Below are 21,805 nucleotides of genomic sequence, written 5' to 3'. Positions count from 1 at the left end.
CCTTTTTTTAATCAGATACGTATTTTTAATTATAGTATCACAAGAGCATCGAAACTAATCGATTATTTTACGAATAACGAGAGGTAATTCGAGAAAAATCACGATGAAATTAAATAATGTCGCCAAGGGTATAATCGATTGTTTAATTATACGCCGTTACTATAATCAATTCGAAATTCCTATTGACTAATTTTATGATTATAGAATCAGTTATAAGGTCTTAAGAACCTTAAAAATAATCGATTTCTCAATATCATTTATGGAAAATCACGATAGCGTAGCTAGAGTAAGATGATGATTCAAACATACGAATGAAAATCGATTATTTTCGGTTTCTCGAGCGGTATTCGTTACTATTATATGATAAATGGATGAAGGATCTAATTGCTTCGCTTATTTGGAAACTTGAAGCAATTCAGGAGCGATTCATTGTAATTTTGAGTTTTAAGAAATTAAACATGAAATCATTATAATGCTATTACATATATTACGCACTACTTAGCCTAAAGCCAATATCATTTAACTATGCCGGATTCAGAGTATCACAAGGATTGGGTTCAGTTTAAATAATAAACTTTCGTACTGTGTGAAAATTATTCAATATCTCAGATTTCTGAATGTCAGCGAAATTGTTTTTTGTTATATTTTGAATGGGGTATTCGAATCCTTAATCACATTGTTATTGAAGTTGTTAGTATTGATAATTTGATCCTCGATAGCCATCATGGAGCTTTCGGTCTGTGGAAAGAGAGATCCGCTAGTAAACCTGTTTGATGCCAACATGGGGCTGGTTGAAGTCGTGGTAATATTTACCCTGTAATACCGCTCTGACGAGGCGAGATTCTGGTGTGAGTTATCCTTATTCGCCTTGGATATAACTCGATATAAGGACGTGGTATCGCTTTAAAATGTTATATATTTCGAACTAAAAACATTTTTAAACTAAACGAGTATATAATGCGTAATTTGATAGATAAGCGGTTAAATCAATGAGATCCTAGAGGATTTTAACCTATCTTTTTTAAATGTTACCCATCATGGGTACCTGGATGGAATACAAAGTTCAAACCTGTCTGATTATCTGGAGGAAAAAATGATCGTTATTTCTCTTTAGGTGAGGGTAATCCCAATTGGCAACAATATGAAAAACATAAATCTTGAGGACTAAACTTAAAGAACCACTGGATACAAGTCAATGAAATGAACGAAGTTTCTCGAAATCGTTTTTTTATTACCCCACGTACTTTACGAATAGATTTTACATGATATGCACAAAAAAACTGATAAACCTATTTTAAAGTGGTGCGAACACAAAGCTTTTTGTTTATATAAACTGATAAATATATTGGCGCATGTGTTGATATGTTTTTGTTAAAATTTCTCCCATTTTGGACGCTTAATTTCTGTTTTCAAATGAAATAAGTGAGCCGTTGTAGAGATCTAGTGATTTAGTATAATTTAGTTATTAAATAGTTGCTTTTAAATGGTCATACTCCTACGCAAATGAAAGAGGAGCTAGGTACTGTGTACGAAGACTCGGTACTAACATTTACGACTGTCAAATTTTGGACAAATGAATTTAAACGTGGCCGATCAGAAGACGGCCGTTTGGGACCGCCAAAAACTGCGACAACCAACTATGTCATAAAAAAAGTTCACCAAATGGTACTGGACCTATATCAGATTGAGGCTAGAGAAATAAAAGGGGCTATCGGTATATCAAAAATGTCTAGACTATTCGCATATTGGATTCTCACTTTCGACCAAAGGCGCATTCGAATGAACATTTCCCAGGTCCTATTGATGCGGTATAAGCAAAATTTTTTCCGTCGATTCTGACTGTTGGTGCAGCCTGAATCTACTACTTCGAAATAATAGTCAAGACTGTGGGCGAACCTGTTCAGAAAAAGTCTAAGACGATTTCATTAGACATTTTTAGGATAGTCATAGGATTGTATTCATAAATTACTAGCTTTTACCCGCGGCTTCGCTCACATCGAATCCATTAAATAAGTATCAGAAATCATTAAAATAGAAAAGAACGAACTCTGTAGCTATATTAGAACCTGAGATATAGATCTTTGAATGTAGAAAAATTGCCAAAAACCTACAAAAATCCATAACTCCACATTGAATGTCAGCACCTAGCTCCTCTCCAACTCAACCGATTTAAGTGTTCAAAAACTCAAAAGAAAGAAGGTGTTTCAGCGAGTGTTCTTGAACCAAAACGAACTCTGTAGCTATATTAGAACCTGAGATATAGATCTTTGAATGTAGAAAAATTGCCAAAAAATTAAGCAAATCGGTTGGGTAGAACGCCTGAACGGACTCGGAATAAAAATCATCAATTTTTTTAATATATAAGATTTTCAAAAAAGTAAAACAAAACTTTTTCTTGATTCCTAACCTACAATTTTCACTTGTAGGAGGGAAATTTCTGGTTTCTGGTTTCCTTGTTAGGTCGGAAATATTTCAGACAACTCATGTTTTAACGTCTAGTTTTCACGTAAAGCTGTAAATTTAAATACCTTATTCTTATTGTTTTTAGGGGATAGACTTCTAGATATACCATGTAAAGTTTGTGGCGATAGAAGTTCAGGAAAACATTACGGAATCTATAGTTGTGATGGTGAGTTATTTATCAATATTAATCTTTAATAATAAACTTCTGGACAAAATTAACCCACCAATCATATTTTTCTCGATTTTCTTTATTTATTGATAACTTACTGTGCGACAAAAGGCAATGGACCTTGTTGGGTAGTGACAGTTGCTATTTGAGTTAATTATATTATCATAAAATCTAGTTTTGACATTAATCCGTATTTAGACTAAAACTGCGTTAATATTTTCTTAAAAAGTGCTGATTAAAGCAAAGCTTCTGTTCGAAGCAACCTGTTGATTGTAATTGGTTTATTACATGTATTTTTGGAAGTTCATTTGGGAGTATATCAAGTAAAAAAATGAACTGCCAAAAAATTTGTCGATGGAGAAGGTAATGCGAGCATCGACTCTCCTGAAGGCGATATATTGCTGGTTTGTTAGGAAGACATCATTCCAGCATCAGTCGCATAGTGAGGCCACATAATGAAACGGGTTCGTACCATCGAAGCCCAGGACACGTTGCACTAATCAAATTGCTGATCGTTTTTTAATACAACGAGCTCTCAGAAACAGGAGACTTACCTACGATCTGCTAAAAAATGAATTGGATGTTGGAAATATCGATATATCATCTCGACCATCAATGATTGGAAACGGGTTATTTTCTCCTTTGAAACTAGAGTTAAAGAGCCTTAAAGCTCCAGATGGACGCGAGCGTGTATGGCGAAGACAAGAAGAAAAGTTTGCCAGCTGTAATATCTCTCCTAAAGTGCCTTCTGGTGGTGGTTCTAAAAGATTTGAGGAGGAATTTGCTTCGATGCCCGTACGGAATTGGTCCCTATATATACGAGGGTTAGGATGCCCAGTATTACTTAGATAACATGTTTTGCTTCGCTTGTTGGGCCTAATTTTTTATTCATGCAGGATAAAGTATAGAACATCTATGCGAGTATCCCTAAAAGAAGATTCGAAGTCATAGTGCCCCTGTTTCTAATCACATCCAACTCATAAAGGTCGCTAAAGAAGAATGGGAGAATATACCGTAAGTTTTGTCGAACCTTTAATATTAAGCTTTCCGCGACACATGAATGCAGTGATAATAGGTAGAGGAGGGTGTACGCGGAATTAGGGTTGATCCACAAGCATTGATCCTCTTTTACTGATTTTATGATAGCTTATTTATGTATTTCCAGCAAAATCAAACTTTTATCGAAAAAATAAAGCAAATTAAGGTTGTGTTGAGGTCACATTCGATTAATTTGTAGGTGTTCATTATTATTTCAATATAACTTTTATTTTGTATTTATATTTTGAATTTTTGGATTAATTGAAGTGGTGCGTTAGTTTTGTTCAGGAGTTCATATTAATTCTACAAAACCATTGGTGAACAGAGAATATTTTATACAATATATCCGAATACAAATGATTTGAAAATTACTCGATATTGGAAAAGACATTGTCCGGATATTTAAAAACGACAGCTGTTACAAGAAGTAAACATTAATGTTTATCAATTTGAATTGAAGTGATGTTGCGCTTTTCAACATTTTAAGGTCATAATAAGGCAATCAAAAGAGCGCATGTTTGTTGTTCTTTGTTGTTCTTTTTCTATCGGCAGTCATCATAAATGCAAATTTGCATAAATTGTATATAATTAGATCAAATAAATGTCTTGATAATAGGTTCTAATAGGAATTCGCATGTTTTTCAGTTTAATATCCTTCTTGTTTAAAATTTGTAATAAAATGAAGAATGCATCAAACTCTTATAACTGTGCAACTAAGGTAATGAATCTATTTACGAGGGCGAGGGACTCGTTCTGAATTTCTTCAAACCATTCAAAAAATCATTTGTCAGATTTTTGTCTGAAATAACTTTCTAACAAGTCATTTTTGTAATTTTGAGAACAGAATGTAATCAGAGGAAGCGAGATCAGGTGAATATGGAGTATAAGGCAATAAGTGGTAAGGCATTTCGATTAGTTTAGCAAAACTTATCAGCAAATGAACATATTAATGGCTAGTAATTGTTTTAAACAATAAATATTAACCTTTAGAATCTCAGACCACTGGGACTTTGACGTTTTTGGCTCTCTCGGGAGCACGTTCCTCAGATGAACTCCATGTTTTCGACTATATTTTGTTTCTAGACTATAATGGTGTACATCCAAACATTTGTTTAAATCTTGATATGAAATAGCTTCTGATCAGCACCAACAATCAGGTCACTCACCTTGTAGATACTTTTCTCATATACAACTTTTGAACCAACTGTCCGGTTGAACTATTTACTGTAGTTATCTCTTGTACTTTCATTCGACGTGTAAATCCAAATATTTGTTGTAATATTTAATGTGAGCGAGCTTCTGATCAGCACCAGCAATCACGTCACCCACCTTGTAGATACTTTTCTCATATACAAACTGTATATGAGACCGCAACTGTCGGGTTGAAATATTTACTGTAGCTATCTCTCGTAATTTTATTCCCCAATCGCTATGTACGATGGCATGGGTTTTATCAATAATTTCTGGAGAAGTACAGTGACAGTCCAAGACGTTCATAATCATGTGTGTTTATTAAAAGGAGAGAACCACTTAAAAATTATACTATGAAACGGAGCCCTTTCAGGAGAATATTTACGTAACTTTTTCTCGGTTTCTTTAATTTTTTTCTCGCTTAAAAACTAATATTTCATCAACACTCAAAATTCCTCATATTTAACTGTAATAAATTACAAGATATCATATCTACTGTTAATGCATTCATATTATTCTTTAATTACACCTTGTCACTTTGGAGAACGATGATAGAACAATTTGATATAGGTTATCCAATTAGAAGCAATGTTAACCAAGTTAGAATTTCTGGAGCCGTTGGTGACATTCCCACTGAATACATGGTTCATACCACCACTACACCAACACTCACAATTACACTGTCTGACGCGCGTTTCGATAACCAAGTTATCCTCTCTAAAGAATGAAGGGAAAATAAACCTAACAACTTCACTTACCTGTTTTATATTAATTTTTCCCACCAATAAACTTTTTTCCGCGAAAATTAATTCCAGCCAGAAAACCTCCTTGGCGGGAATCTTCACATTCATTCCTTGACTACTAAACTATAGAGTGGGCCGTAAGGAATTGGTCCTTTGTTCCTATTGAAACTATTATTACATCTACCAATTACAATCCTTTTAAATGCATCCAACAATTTATTATTGGATACATTTTTTAACAATTTTACATTATTAATATTTATGTCATGATTGTGACTGGCAGCGTGATCGGCAATGCTCGATTTTCCGGTGCGTCCATATTTTAAATGAGCCTTTAAATCGGACAATAATGGATCTATTAGTCTGCCCAATATACATTCCGTCACAATCATCAGAGCTAATTGTATGAACGTTTTCTTATTGGGAACGTGGCAATGAAACACCAAAGTGGACTAACTTTAATATATTTTCCAAGTTTTCGATTACTTACAATTACTTATGTATTCATCGTCTGGGACTGAAATTATGGTCAAGTACAATATAAGAAACATGTATAAATGTATAACAATAATAACATTTTACTTATAATAATTAATTGAGATTTGTGGTGGTTTTGAGCTGTATAAATTCTTGTAAAAATTTTAAATTCATACGATTCAAACTTCAATATTTAAAGTGACGTTGATAGAAATATTGATTAATTGAAATATTGATTCTGATTTCTATAAGAATTTTTATTGATTTTTAATTGCTTAGATTATTATTGTAGTTGTAGTAAATTGTGTTCAATATTGACGGATTAATTTATTATAATAAACTTAAAAGGCTAGGTTGTTATGAACATAGCTGAATATTTATTGGTTCGAATATAAATGACAATGATTTTTTTATGTTAGGACGTTATAAGTGAAGTTGAAATTTATAGGTTAAGTGAGATTAGTTGTTTGCTAATGTCCGATGAATACATAAGTATTCGAAAGCTCGGAATATAAAATTAGTCTTTGGTGTTTCATTGCCACGTTCCCAATAAGGAAATGGTCATAATATATCTGGCAAAGACTTCTTTACAATTCATATACCACCAAATTTGGATTCACATACAGCTACATCCTCAATAAAGGTTTTTTTCTCATTGTATCTCTCGATGTTAAGTGGAAAGTGAATTAACCGATGTACCAGGAAATGGATATGTTGGATACTACAATGAAAAGAATTAACCGGGATGTACCTGCACGTATAGTCTATTACTTTTCTCAATTAATAGACTAGATATCTAAAATGTTCATTATTTTCCATTCCAAAGGTGAACTTTGTGTTGATAGATATTTAGAATTTAGTTCCAAAATGAATTCGTGTACGTTTGGCTTCTTTGTATTGAATATGGCAAAAAAATATCATCCACATACCATGTAGTGATGGTATAAATCGTGTATTCAGTATGAATATCGCCAAATGTTCCAGAAAACTTAATCGAATGATAGTGATTTTTGTTTTAGTACACCAATCTCTTCTTTCTTCTTCTTATTTCAGTACCTGTAAACTATTCTTTCACTCACTACATCAAATCTGCGCGTTATAAGAAATTCGTTACTGATAATTGGCTTTTACCTTTTTTTATAACAGCATGTAAGTGAAATTCAAGTGAATCATTATGAAATGAAATACCTATTTTGTTTAGCTATTCTCGCTTTTTTTCACTCATTCTTTAAAATTTTCATAGTCACCAATTTTCAACAACCGTATGCACCTGTAATAAATCCTGTTTTATTGTCTGCATGAACAATAGTCTTAACAGGGTTTAAAGAATCTTAAATTCTCCACATTGTTCTAATTTTCATTGTGACAATCCTCACGTAACTACAAAAGAAATTGCTTTATAACAAAATGTTAGTCAGTCGTTGGTAGTGAAGGTTTTAAAGAAAGTAAAAGTACATCCATAAAACGTTCATCTTGTTCAATGAACGAATGAGTAGATCCGGACAGACATTTGAAATTTTGTGAAATCCAAATTTTATGAATAGTGTAGTATTTCCAGACGAGGCAATGTTTTGTTTAATTGGTAAAGTAAATAAACAGTCTGAAAGAAACAGTACTGAAACTGAAATATAGGGGTTAGTCCAGTAAGAATCGGCGCATGAGTAACGAAAACTATTTCGCATCAATTTTATTATGCGATCACTTTCAAATTGCCCTTCTAATGATATAAATGCATGTTGGCATGGGGCAACCCCGTGCCAAATTGTTTGAACTGAAATTGTTTAAACATTCGCAAGGAATCGTTATTTTTCAGCCGGCCATTTTTTTAAATTCTTTACTGAAATACAAATAAAAAAAGTCCTATGACTTTCCACTATAAAGTTAATATAAATTTTTAAAGGTTCGAAAAATCTCGAAATCTTCGAAATACTTTTGGCCCATTAAAAAATTTTCAAAAAGAAATAGAATACAAATTAAATTTTTTTTCAATTCTCCACACAAAAGTTAATAATATTCCTAATGAAGATATAAACAATTTCATTGTTTATATTTGTTTTTAAATATTTCATTTCGCGTGCTCACTAGTATATGTCGCTTACATTTAAGTATCTCTGACTCATGAGCGGCATCGGACTCTTTGTGTCCTGAATCATTTATCCATATATGTAATACTCCTATATGGACAGTTGGTATGGAAAAAAAATGTCCGTAAGCTACGGTGCCGACAATATTCATTTTCTCTCTCGTTCGAGACACTTTATCTATACTGCGCATGCTTGAGAATGCGCAGAACCGAGCTGGAACCTCGGAGGATAAAGAAATAGTCATTCTGTCTTCTTTAGTCGGAACAGATTCCACTCATAGTCATACATATAAGAAGTCATACATAAATGCATTTATCTTGATCACTATCAACTTTATCCAAATTTTTAAAGAGAGCAATGTTTTTGTGCATTTTCGCGTGTAATTCAGGTACATCAACAATTATCGCAGTAAAGTGCGTTACAGTATGAAAATCCTGAATTTTTAAAAAATGTATGATTTTTAGACAGATATTCATTTTCATCGATTTCTGCGCTTAGTTAGACCCGATGAAGTTCAAGAAGCTCGTTTATAAAGTGCAAAAGTCAGTGTCGGGTGTGTAATATATAGACACGGAATCATTGGTCCATACTTCTTCTAAGAGAATGGTCGGTATCACAGGAACATCAAAATATTAACACGCTTTATCCCTAACCTACGTCCATTCTGTCGTGTACGTAATTTGGAATTTCGAGACCAATTTCTCCAGCAAGACGTAACATCTTGCCATACTGCTGCCGCAGTTCGTCATTTTCTTCAGGAATATTTTCCAAGCAGATAAATTTCACAATTTACTGACTTCCCTTATACTCAATATTCTCCAGAACTCACAACTTTAGAAGCTCACATTTGGGACCCGTTTAAAAACGGCAGTTTTTAAAAGCCTTCGATGAATCAGAAAATGCCGTAGATCCTTCTTCGCGGACCTGATACAACCCTTACTCCCTAACATGATAAGAAACTGGGAACATCGGTTTGAAGTCAAGGAGGAGCAAATTTCGAACATGTAATGAAGTGTCAATAATATGTATTTCTTAAAACAATGAAGCTCAGTACTCTTTAGGGTTGTATAATATATGCATTATGGTAGAAAAATTGAAACATATCGTTCAGTTGTTCTGGATGTTTGGCAACTTTAATAATGAATTCTACCATCTCAATACTTCAAAGTTAAATAAAATCCACAAAAAGTGATAATTGAATGATTAACAGTAATATGACATTAGCTTTCTGTGTTGTTGGATGGATCTGAAAATATATGTACTAACGATATTTTTATATGAATTTATTATTATTAAATTCAGTTCCTGATTCATAGTATTCAAATTATTTGTATTCTCGTCTCATGCTGAATTTTTTTGTGCTTTATCTCTTTGAAGCTACAAATGTTTTTAGGTTGCTCGGGATTTTTCAAACGCAGCATTCATCGTAATCGGGTGTATACATGTAAAGCTACAGGTGATATGAAAGGGCGATGTCCTGTTGATAAAACACATCGAAATCAATGCAGAGCGTGTAGATTAAACAAATGCTTTCAAGCTAGTATGAATAAAGATGGTAAGTACAAAGTTATTAAGCATTGTTTAATAATAATGTCTAATAATTATCTGAGATTACTCAAGATCCAGTTTGACCAGGGATGGGAAAACTTTTTTCTTCGTGTGCCAATTTTTGTTAACGAAATATATAGCGGCCAAGTTGTAGCATTACGTTATTTACTAAAATAGAAATATTGTTTCAATTTTTCTGAAACACTATTTTATTGTGAAATATTAAAAAATAACATTTTCAATTGCAATTAATTGAACTTAAGTTAACTGCGAAGTAAAAGGTTGATGAGCGCTGGTCTTTGTGGGAACATGTGACATGTGGAACTGTTTTTGTTTCTGCATGACTTCATCATGAGCCGGCTCCATTTGTGATGCTGAATTGCTAACAATGAATAAAAGAGGTCATCAGAAAGCCTATTACGAAGACAATTTTTGCTTAGTTTCATTATTGAAAACGTTTGTTCGCACAAATAGCTTGTGCCAAACATAGCCATTATTTTCTGGGCGTGGGCAACTATATTTGGGTATTGTGTCCTAGATAAGGACTAATAAAATTCCAAGTTGCTGGTGTTCAGAAATAGTTGCTTCAAATGGGTAGTGCGTTCGACGACAAACGCACCTACTCGAGCTTCATTTTCGGTTTTCGCTAATATCCACGTCCGCGATCGCACATGTTGTTTTATGTCCGACGTGCACTGCCATTACTGTCACTTGATCATAATGTAATTTCTGATAATAAGAAAGCTGTACTTGATTTTTGTTTGACCGGATCTCAACGCTTTGCGGATCGGAGACGGCCCGCGGGCCGTAGTTTCCCCATCCCTGCTTTAAACAAATATCCATATATTCAGAAACTTTCAATACTCATAATCACTTTTATCAATTACTTTGATGCCAATCACAATACTAGACCTTGTTTGGATATTGCATTCTGTCACGGTCACTTACGTTAGTATATAATATCAGCCATGATTATAAACCTTCTTCTTCTTCTACTTCTTGAAGATCTATCGATTTGTTAATTCTGAAACTGCCTCTGCATCTTTTCCTGAGAGGTGGATTGCCAACTATCTTTCCACCTTTTAGGTGGTCTCCCGGGAGGCCTTGAGCCGGGCGGGTTGTTTTCTAGGACTATCCTCGGAAGTCTGTTCTCGTCTATCCGTCTTATATGGTTGTACCATTCGATTATAAATCAAATAATGATAACAGGGAATTTAAGAAATATGTATAAACACCAAAAACAGTGAAAGATGTAACTATAAGAGATGATACAGTCATTAGTAAGGTGTAGTTAATAACACAGTACTCAGTTATATAACTGGAGCGGTCTAATTAATTAGATCGAATGTAAAAATCTTATTTTTCACAAAACCTCAAGTTTTATTCATTCTACAGTTTAATGAATCTATATATTAGAAGATCTCCCTCAACATATCTTGGTAATAACTTAATAACTCCATTAGTTTAGTTCAAATGTTCTTGCCTTCATCATACATCTGAACACACGAATTAGCTAATCTTTTCTTATGAAAATGAATATCGATTTGTTACAAGGGGCTAAGTCATGTTGGAATATTCTATTAAATGTTTCAATGAACGGAACAATCCTTTAGTGTCTTCAATGGGAACTAAGTTTCCAGTACCATTCATTGCAGAAAACTCCGAAGCATCTTGTTAGAAGGGTATTTATCTGTACAAATACGTTTTAAAGTTGAAAGATCTATGATCTGTATGTTTTGATTCACGCTAAACGTTTTGCAATCATTTTCTGAATCACAATTTGTTTTTTCTTTAATTTTCTTGACTTCCGATCAACTTCCTAAAGCCTTCACTATTAGTTAAGACACTCACATCAACATCTTAATGCAGCAAATCTCTTAGAAGGTATGTGCTTGTCTTTTTTGGATTTAGTTTACTATTTCTTATTAAAATTTTATGAGTTCTTGGAGTTGTTTGCCTTTAACACTCACATTTTTCTTATCATTATAGAGGCAATGACCCGCACTTTGGATATTTTCCTTAAAATCTAAAATGCAATCAGCAAATATCAAAATTTAACAGTCGTATACGAAAGTTTATCGAACAATGGGATTTTTCCTAAACAGGAAAGTACCTTTATTTTTAACAATATCGAAAATCATTAACAGATAAAACTTACTTTCAAACATTCAGTATTGTTTATATATATATGAATAATTTTTTACATTTTCTTTATAATAATTAACACGTTAAAATCTAGGATAACCTGATATTTTCCTCAGGTTTCATACCGTTGTTTTATATAACATATATAATTTTATAATGTTTCGAATGGTATTTCCTTCGTCCATTAGATCTCCTTGTGTCTTGGCATACCATCTCCTTTTGGATCTTCCTTTTTTTCGCGTTTCTTCCATATTTATATCGGTCTTATTTTTTGCTGCACTTGATTCCAACATTCTTCTAGGTATCTCAGACATCCTAGTCTTCTGGATCTTATTTATGATTTTTTTTTTCTTCCTAATTCCTAATTCCTAATTTTTTCCTTCCTAATATCCTCCTAAGTAATTTCTTCTCCCATATATCCAGCATGTTCTCTTCCGCTTTATTCAGAATCCACGTTTCGCCTGCATAAAATACGGTTGGTCTGATGACTGTCTGATATAGATTTATATAGAAATATTCTTGGAGATTAGTATCTTGTTTATTGATCCTGTCTCTTTGCTTCCTCGAGTTAAACTTGCTTCTATGTTTTCCCCTTCATCGCCATTATCTTCGATAAGAATTCAATTATTTTTTACGTGTGTAATTCCAACCTGAGATTCCTCTTATTTTCATGCGTTTTGGGATGCGTCATTTTCATTAACTTGTATTTCTCCTCGTTTTCTCTTAGTTTCGCTATTTCTGTTATTTCTATGAAGCTAGGTATGGATAAAGATGGTATGGTAAGTTAGTAATCCCTGCACGTACTTTTCAATTCTCTTCCTCTTGTTGATTAAATTACCGCATCATCTGCATAGGCTAGCAACTGTGTTGCTTTTGTTTTTAGTGTTCCCGCTTCTTCGTACTATCCATTCCAGTTTTATGTTGAACAACCTAGTAGATAGAGATTCTCCCTGTTTTAGTCCTTTATTTGTGTTAAAGCTATCTCATGATTTCTGTTTTATTTTAATGTTTCTTTGAGTGTTCAAAATGGTGAATCGTGAATTTTATCAGTTTTATTGGTACTTTCAGGTCTTTCATTATTTTATAAAGATGTTGTTTTTGTAGCTGTGTCATATGCAACCTTATAATGATTATGTGTTTTCCAAAACCTACATTTACTTTAGCAAAGTCGATAAACAGACTATCCAGCTTATGTTGTTTCTTACATCTATTCCGCTAAACACTAAACATTTTCTACGTATGAAAACCATTTCACCATAGAAATGTTTAAAAATAGCCTTATCAGTTTTGTTATTTGTTAGTATCATTTGAAGGAACCAAAAATATATAATAATACATTATAAAAAAAAATTGTACTCTCAAATATCATGTTTGGGAGAGTTGCCAGCTTCACAGATATATATGTTGTATAAGTACAGACGATAATAATAATAATAATAATATTTTGTCAATTTTTTAAACCGATTTCGTTTTCACAAGTTCGTTAAAATCATACTTTGAACTGAGTGAAACAAATGCGTGTTTTCGAAATACCGAGGAACGACAAAAAAATATATGAACGAAGGAAACAAGCAATTTACGTTTCTCTTCTAAAAAACATCGCACCTAAATTTCGTTAAGCCGAAAATTAGTTTTTGGTAAGATTTATAGGGTGCTTTATTATCGCATTTGACACAGGGCCTTGTAACAGTAGCGAAAAGTGAAGTAGTCCGAAGGCTGAAGCGGCGGTAGCGGTAGATTGGTGAAAGCACATCATCATTAATGAGAGAACGGGACTGCTGATGGAAGCAGCTGTAGATTCTCATGCTGAAGGGCTCAGTCGGAATGGGGAGTGCGGAAAGAGAGGTAAATTCAACCGGAGGCATTTAAGGGCGATGATTTCGCCTTTAGACCGTGTGGTTGGAATTGTATCTAGCTTATAGAAGGATTATACTTTTGTTAGTGAGCTATGGTGTATACATATCTTGTAATTATACATATATAGGAATTATCAACAGGACGTTAGTTCAAACTTAACTAAAAAGTATCTCTATTTGAATTGTACGCCGTTTGAAATGATTAAATTTCAATATAACGTTATAACCAGGTAACTACCCCCCAGCGGTCGTGAAAATATACAAAGTGTGTCAACTAAGTTACGGGTATTTAGATAGAACTCGGGAGCCGACAGCATTACGTTATTTCATCCTCACCTGCAACGTAAAGAATTCAATTTCATTTCAAACCTGAAGTCGATAGATTTTTGTGTTCATGTTATGTGAATATGTCAACTGTTAATGTTGTGCGGTGAAAATGACAAGCAACGTGTCGTGATTTCATGTGAAATCTGGCGAAAAGCGCGTGTTTGAAAGAACGAAGTGGTTCAAAGAAGATTACACGGGTTAACAAAATTTTTTTTGCGCATGGGTTTTACTTAATATATTCTGATTATATAAGTATATACATAGGAAGAAATGTGATTAGAATTTAGAAATATTTACTTTTAAAGAACTTACAGTGATTTGTCAACGTTTGATTTTTGCGCCTAATCAATGTCGGCTTTTGCGCGCTTTTGGTGTAGAAAGAGAAGTGTTTCTTGCATCGCTCGTTGTATACGACAGTTTGTGTTTAATATTACATAGAAATAACATCATTTTTCATTGTATAAATATGTGCAAAATGGTTACAAGAAGTTGTAAAAGAGATGCTAACTTGTTTTGTTATATTTGCGGACAATTTATTAAAGTGAAGAGAAAAAGTATGTTTTGAGTACGAATTCAAATATTTGTGAGGCATATCAAGCTTACTTTAATCTACCAGTCAAAAAACAAGACAAAAAATGGGCACTATATGTATTATGTAACTCTTGCAGATACAATCTTGACGGTAAGTTCATTTTCTCTTTTTTATTCTATTAACTATCTTATAACATGAACTAGGTTTACTTTATGTTACGTTTTATTGTAGGTTGGTAACGAGGTGAGAAAAGAACAATGAAGTTTGCAGTGCAGAGGGAGGGAACATAGTGAACATTATACTGATTGTTATTTTTGTATTGTGAATCCACTCAGAGGTGAAAATTCAAAGAATACAACTTATGCTGACCTACCATCCACATCTGCTCCAATACCACATACAGAAGAAAATCCTGTACCTGCTTCGCCATTATTGTAAAAGCAACTACTCTCTCAAGGTATCATGAAGATCATCTGTATCCGTACATTCCGAATTCGTTTTTGAATCTGAACCAAAAATACCACACCTCATTAATTCTCAAGATCTCAATGACTTAATAAGAGACTTAAATCTTCCAATAAGTAAAGCCGAGATACTAGCATCGCGGTTAGAACAATGGAATTTAATTCAATCTGATGTTCGAAAATCTCGTCAAAGAAAACGTAATGAAGAATTTTCTTGTTTCTTCAATAAGGAAGATGGCTTCTTTTTGCCATGACGTGAAAGTTAGTAACTGCAATTAAATATATGGAATACAAGTGGGAAGTTATTGGTGATGTCGCTCACTACCGACAAGAGCATTGACCTGCACGTACTGAACACGAATTAGGAAAATACAATCTTAAACGGGAAGCAATTGGGGATTTCAAAATATATTAATGTCACCATTGCATATTAAATTGGGTGTTATCAAATAATTTGTGAAAGCTCTTAATCATGAGTCTAAAGTTTTCAAATATTTGGAAAGTTTTTTTCCAAAGCTCTCAGAGAAAAAAGCCTCGATCAGTCTTAAGGCAGTAGTTCATGGTTTTCTTGGAAACCATAGAGCTGAAAAGTACACAGAGCTGATCATTGACATGATCTCTTTGTGGATTTTCTATGTACTTTCATTGATTTTATACTCTGAAAACAAATTCAGAAGTAGTTTTTGTTCTAATTCTTTTTCTAGGTATACAAGCAATAAAAATAAATAACTCATAACCTGTGCGCAAAATTGTTATAGACTGGTGTTATCCACGTGAATGAGTTCCTGTTACCACTCGTACTGATTTGAATGTCTACCGTTTGCACGTGCTGATTTAAGTTGACCGGCATCTAATAATTCATGCGTTGCCTTATGAATTTAATATTCACAAAGGAACCATCCGCAAGATGTTAGACGTTGAATTAAACATGAGAAATATTTGTCTAAAGATGGAATCAACATGAACAGATGCGAAAAGCGATTTGAAAGGATTTATTGTGCCGACTGGATATTTGGTAAATAATATGGACAGTCAGTAGAAATAGGCAGGAAAGCTATATTTGAATACCGTCTGTAGTATATTGGTAAAACTGCTCAATTTAAAGTGACAACTCTGTTTGACAGGACTAATTATATTTATTTCAACTTCAGTACATGTAATGGTAAGGACTATGTTAATTTCCTTCTCCGTCGCGGTGTAAAAAGTAGGCATGCCACATGGCTAGAAGCTATTGGCACCTCAGAAAGTTTTTGTGACGCTATAAAGAGACTGTCCAGGCCGCTGTTGTGGAATAGAGAAACTGACAACCCGGTTTGGATGCATATTTGATGAACTTTGCACCAATCCCCATACAAACACCGGCGTCACTGATTTTCAAATACCTGGGCTACCTTCCAATTATTGTGCCTGCCATCTTGGAAGTAGAAACTCAAGATTCTGTTAAAAAACAGAACGTAGCCGGATATTTTAATCAGAAACAGGACTACCTTTAGACGTGGTTCTTTCTAAGCAGCATCAATCCAACAAGCTCTTATCCTGATCCAAGCCCTTATTAGGAGGAGCAGAAGTAGTTTCAGATACAGAGGAAAGTGCGCTGAACCGAGGCGGCTGAAACAAATGAAGAAAATCCACCAATCCCTCCTTCATTAGTATTTCCTCTTCAAGAGACCCCTGCAGTCGTTTCAAGACCTACGAGGTCTGTGAAGTTTCCAGATCGATTTAGAACTACTATTTGCCGCCCCTAGAAAGGATGTAGTGTATTGGCAACACTGCTCAGTTTAAGGAGGCAACTATGTTTGATTATGCTTATGTTAACATCAGCTCATGATTAAATTGTTCACTTAGTAATGGATATTATGTGATTGTATCTAATTAATAAAAAATTATTGGCATCTTTCATTGTGTCGGTCAAAAAGTAAATGAATAGTATTATGTTACCGTCTCAGAGGTTGAGTGCATGTATTTCCCTTTGTGAAACGAACTTATTAAGGCAGGCTGGATCTAATACCAAGACAACACACCCACCAACCCTTTTCATCCTTGATTGTGTAAGATGTTTTCTAAAGAAAATTATTCTAATGATACTGCCTCTGCACTTTTTTATTTGCCTAAATGAAGTCCCCAAAGAAACTCAGCAAGATGTCGCGGAGGAGGTCGTAGAAACTATAAAAGTTGTTCTAAATTGTTTAACTCCGAACGTTTAACAAGCATACTTTGAATAGTAGGAGTAATGATGGAATCTTTTTGTATAGCTGAAAAGAGACAATTGTGAAGATCGATGATAAAATTTTGTGTTAAACATTATTTGTTTGTTTTTCATTTATAAATTCCCGAAACTTGATTACCACACTTCTTGGTTAAGAATGGGTTGAATACATTAATAGTTGCCAGTTCCAAAAGAAGGCCTCTTGTTGAATTAGGGTTGAATATATTGATAGTTGCCAGTTGATTAGCTGGGATTCTTTGAAAATTATATCAAGAAAAAGTCGTCAGAGAAGTTTTACTATACATCCAAAACTTTGACAGTTAATATATCAATATTGTTTTGATGACAAAATACGTAGCAGTAAATACTCCTCTTAACATATTAGTTATCTGTAAGCACAACAGAAAATCTGCTACACAAAATTCTTTTCCTGAAAGTTTGCTGAATTAAGAAAGAAGTATAAGTCGTCCTTACTATGGGTTTTCTACTTGATGCTGAAAAGTACTCCGAGTATTAACCATATCCATCACATCCATCTGGAAAATTATATGAAGTGTTCCAAGAACTCCAATCACAAAGTAATTAATCAAAAATGCCCAAAAAAATCACACCCAAGGACCTAAATAAATTTCTCAAGGAATCTATTTTTTTTTATATGTCACCAAAAAAGAAATTTAAAATATTTCGTTATTGCTTTGAATATGTTGCATTAATCATGGGTTTAACAGCGAGTTCTATTCCATGATATAGGAAATTGCAACAGACCTCTTATATTCAATATACCTGACAAAAAAAACAAAGAAATTTAGAGAGTGCCTGGTGAATTTTACGAAAAACTCATATTTGTTGGCTATGGATTTTATAAGCTATTCACATTATGTTGTGTTTGCTTTTGTAGAGACAATTTCTTATATCTTTCGTTTAATTTCGGCATTCTAGAATTCGGATTATCAGGAAAGCCATTGGATATATGTGAGTGATAATTTAGCAGCCATTCAGTGAATGATTTGATGTTATATCACACACACCGTTATAATAAAAAGTAAACGCTGTATTCAAATAAATTAGTGATATAGATAAGTGCTTAGTAGTAAGTGTTAGTGGATAGTTTTGTGAATAGTGAAGATTTTAGTGTATTTAGGGTTGGTGTATAAATAAATTGCGTAAACAAGATACACAATGTGTATTTGAATAAATAAGAACATTACAGTATAAATAAGTTGGCTGCTGAGGCTAAAATAATTCGTATGTTTCTAAAACTGACAAATCCTGAACTTTACCCGAGTCATTCTTTTGTCGATCATCGGCAACAATTTGTGTGAGCGGTGGGGATAACATCACAGCTGAGAAAAACTTAAAGGGTGGAAATCAACCACAATGACTGAAGGTTTCATTGACGACAACATAAATAACTAGTTAGAACGAGGATGAACAGTTGTGGAATTGACAAGAATAACTGTACTACTGTCACTACTTATAATATGGCGGGTGAAGAAAATTCATCTTTTTTATTTATAGTTGTAGTATAGTGAAGTGTGATTGTGCGAATTATTACATATCGTTTTTTGTATGTTTTCATACTCAGAAAAATGTAAAAGTTTCTTAAATGCAGTGTCTTAAAGCTTTATAATAAATACCAAATAGAATAAATTTGAAATAAGATCTTTGTAAATATGATTCTCTAACTACTGAGGTTTTACCTTTCTTTTATTAATCCTTAATATTCCTAATAACAAACTCAGCAACTTGGAAAATAAAATTTTTCGCCCGTTTATTATAATATGACAAAGTAATGTTAATAATTTTCCAGAGAGTATATTTGAAAAAGGAGATTTCTAAAATCCTATTAAAGAATTCCATGATTTATATACACAGTAGGAATCTTTTCAATAGCTTTACGAGCTTTTCATCAAATAACGTCTATCTCTCTGTAACCGTATAACTGATATATAGATGTAACTGTGGGAAAAGTATCATTTCGTCTACTACATTGATAAAAACCAACACACAGATCCAAGTATTTGAAAAGCTGCTAACGGAGCTTTCTTACTTATTGGAAACGTTTTTGTAAGACGTGGAGACTCGCAGCTGATACACCGATATCAAAGAAATTGATTAATTGAATGAAAAAGTAACTTTCAAAGAACGAACATTATAATCTGCCCAACGAAAATCATTTGATTGAAAAAAATCGTCATAACATTTTTGAAATTTCGTTAATTTTATTGTTAATCAAGAAAATTTTTTTTCTTTTCAATTAAATCGAGCTTCGAGTTGTCGACGTCGACGTTGGTGTAAAACGCGCTGCTACTTGACTCATGTAGTTAAGCGTTCCTCAGAAGACGCCTTCTGGTGACATCTTCACTTCCAACTGCGAACCATTAGTCAAGTAGATCTCTAGCAGTAGACGGCATAAATAAATCAGTCAAAATGTTGCTAAGGTCCTCCGAAGATAATTATAACCATCATTATATTTTAGATTTCTCAGTCGTCCTCAATAACTCTTCTTATCTTGATAAGATGAATAATCTTCCCAAAACTTCCGATTACAATGACTCCACCACAAATTTGGAAAAGAGAACAAAAATTCTTATCAACGTCTTGCTGAAACTCTGCCCGAACAAATCCCTATTCTACGTAAAAAACTCTCGCCATTTCATTAATCAACTCAAAGTTTTCGATATTTCTTCCACAGTCTTGTCAGCTTTGATATTATCTCCTTATTTACCAATATCTTCATCGATGAAACTTTGTCTATCTTAGAGACTAGTCACCACATTGCCCCAGGTTACCTTTCGCTCATCAAACAATGTCTCCCCAAGGTAATTTCTACCGACAATTCAATCTGGTCTCCATATCCCTCCCATAATTGCCAACATTTTCATGAACCATTTCGAAAATAATGTACTATCCTCCTCCCCTCTCCGATGAAGCTTTTGGCTACGATATGTTGATGACACTTTCGTCATTTGGCGCCATGGAAGAGAGACTTTAGATTCCTTTCTGTTCTATCTAAATGGCGTACATTTTTGTATACAGCTCACGATGGAAGTGGAGGAAAAATCATCTCTACCATTCCTTGACATCATGATCAAAAGCTTATCTCCACATTGTTTCTCTCACTCCGTCTATCGCAAACTTACTTACACCAATCTTTTTCTCATAGCTCAATCCCATCATCATCCCTCCCAACTTAACTCTATCATTGATATAATCGTATCACGATCCATCTCGTTAACTGAAGAATCTAGTCGACCATCAGAAATCAATTTTTATAACATACATCGATTCAGAATGGTTGCAACAAATTCCAAATCTCTAGCTGAACTATGGATAACCCGACCTAGCCCATCCTATAGTCAGCCAGGCTGGGCAGAGCTCTGAATAACTATATAAAGTTTTGTTCTAATATCTTATCCATAATAGATATCTAAACATTAAAAGTAATAATTTTTCATAAATAAAATTCTTTTATGCATAAAACACAGTAAAAAATAGAATAATAAAAAATAGTGTCATTTCTTTATTTGTTTAATTATTTAACTTATATTTTTTTGTACATTAATTAGTAGAGAGTAGAGTAGAAATTTGTCATGAAGTCATGAAACTATAATTTTATTATAATAATATATTAAAAATCTATTTTTACAAGCAACCGGCCTGGTCCAAAGTTGCAGACCAGTCTTGGATTTATCTAGGCAACCAGGCCTGGTCCAGTCTTTCAAACCAATCAAGGGATATTGTTATCATCCCAGAGTCTCACCAAGTCTGGACCTATACTGGGCCCATCCTTATATCCTATGTGGGAAGCTGTAATTTTTTATAAAATCCAAAAAAATTATAGTGCTTCAAAGGTTGGATATTTGTCAAAGATCTGTATATTTAGTAACAATTTAATAGTAAATAGTAAAAGTGAATAGAATTGAAGATGTGTATTGTTTTATAATGTAGTGTCTATAGTACGAAATTATGTGACCGAGACGGCAAGATTTAAACAGAAATTAGGTGATTTCTTATTTATAGACAAACTTTCTTGTAAATGATTTACTCTTTCGACTCACATTTGCCATATTTGAATAAATGAAAGGCTACCGTGTCTAAATATGTAAAACTGGAATTAATATTTTGAATTATCTATTTTAAGTCCAGGGAAAGTTATATCTTTGTTTTGCCACATTTTGTACAAATATTTTTTAGTATTTATTTAACTTAAGTGTGATGCATCGTATCGCGAGCCCTAGTGATTAAGAGGCCGTGGGCGAGGACCCACTTCGAATAAGCAAGCTTATCTACGCCATAGGACAAAACAAATCAATATTGCATTAAATTCGTTTTATTAAAGCATACTTGAATGAAGTTGTTTTATTTCTTAACAAGGTCCATGAATCATTAACTCTACCAATGCATGTGTGTTAAGTTATCAGAAATATAAAAACTAGAATTGTTTAAATGTTCAAGTACTTACTAAAGACATAAATCTCACTTTCAGTAAAGATTCTAGATCGGAAAATGATTTGAGCAATTGAAGGCATTGGTATATGTTCGGGCCTCACAATCTTATA

At 33.5% G+C, this 21,805-nt stretch overlaps 1 protein-coding gene across 1 annotated transcript in view; it reads left to right on the top strand.

Moving 5' to 3' along the window:
- Positions 1-259: 259 nt before the first annotated feature.
- Positions 260-21,805, top strand: part of LOC130904263 (protein dissatisfaction) — a 59,110-nt gene continuing 37,564 nt past the window's right edge. Inside the window, exons 1-4 of the mRNA XM_057816928.1 lie at positions 260-286; positions 1,474-1,714; positions 2,513-2,629; positions 9,559-9,720. Coding sequence (XP_057672911.1) covers positions 260-286; positions 1,474-1,714; positions 2,513-2,629; positions 9,559-9,720 — 547 coding nt within the window. The remainder of the gene's footprint in view (positions 287-1,473; positions 1,715-2,512; positions 2,630-9,558; positions 9,721-21,805) is intronic.

This window comes from Diorhabda carinulata, chromosome 2 (genome assembly GCF_026250575.1).
Source record: "Diorhabda carinulata isolate Delta chromosome 2, icDioCari1.1, whole genome shotgun sequence".
In the NCBI taxonomy this organism is placed as follows: domain Eukaryota; kingdom Metazoa; phylum Arthropoda; class Insecta; order Coleoptera; family Chrysomelidae; genus Diorhabda; species Diorhabda carinulata.
This window is presented reverse-complemented; position numbering and strand designations above follow the sequence as displayed.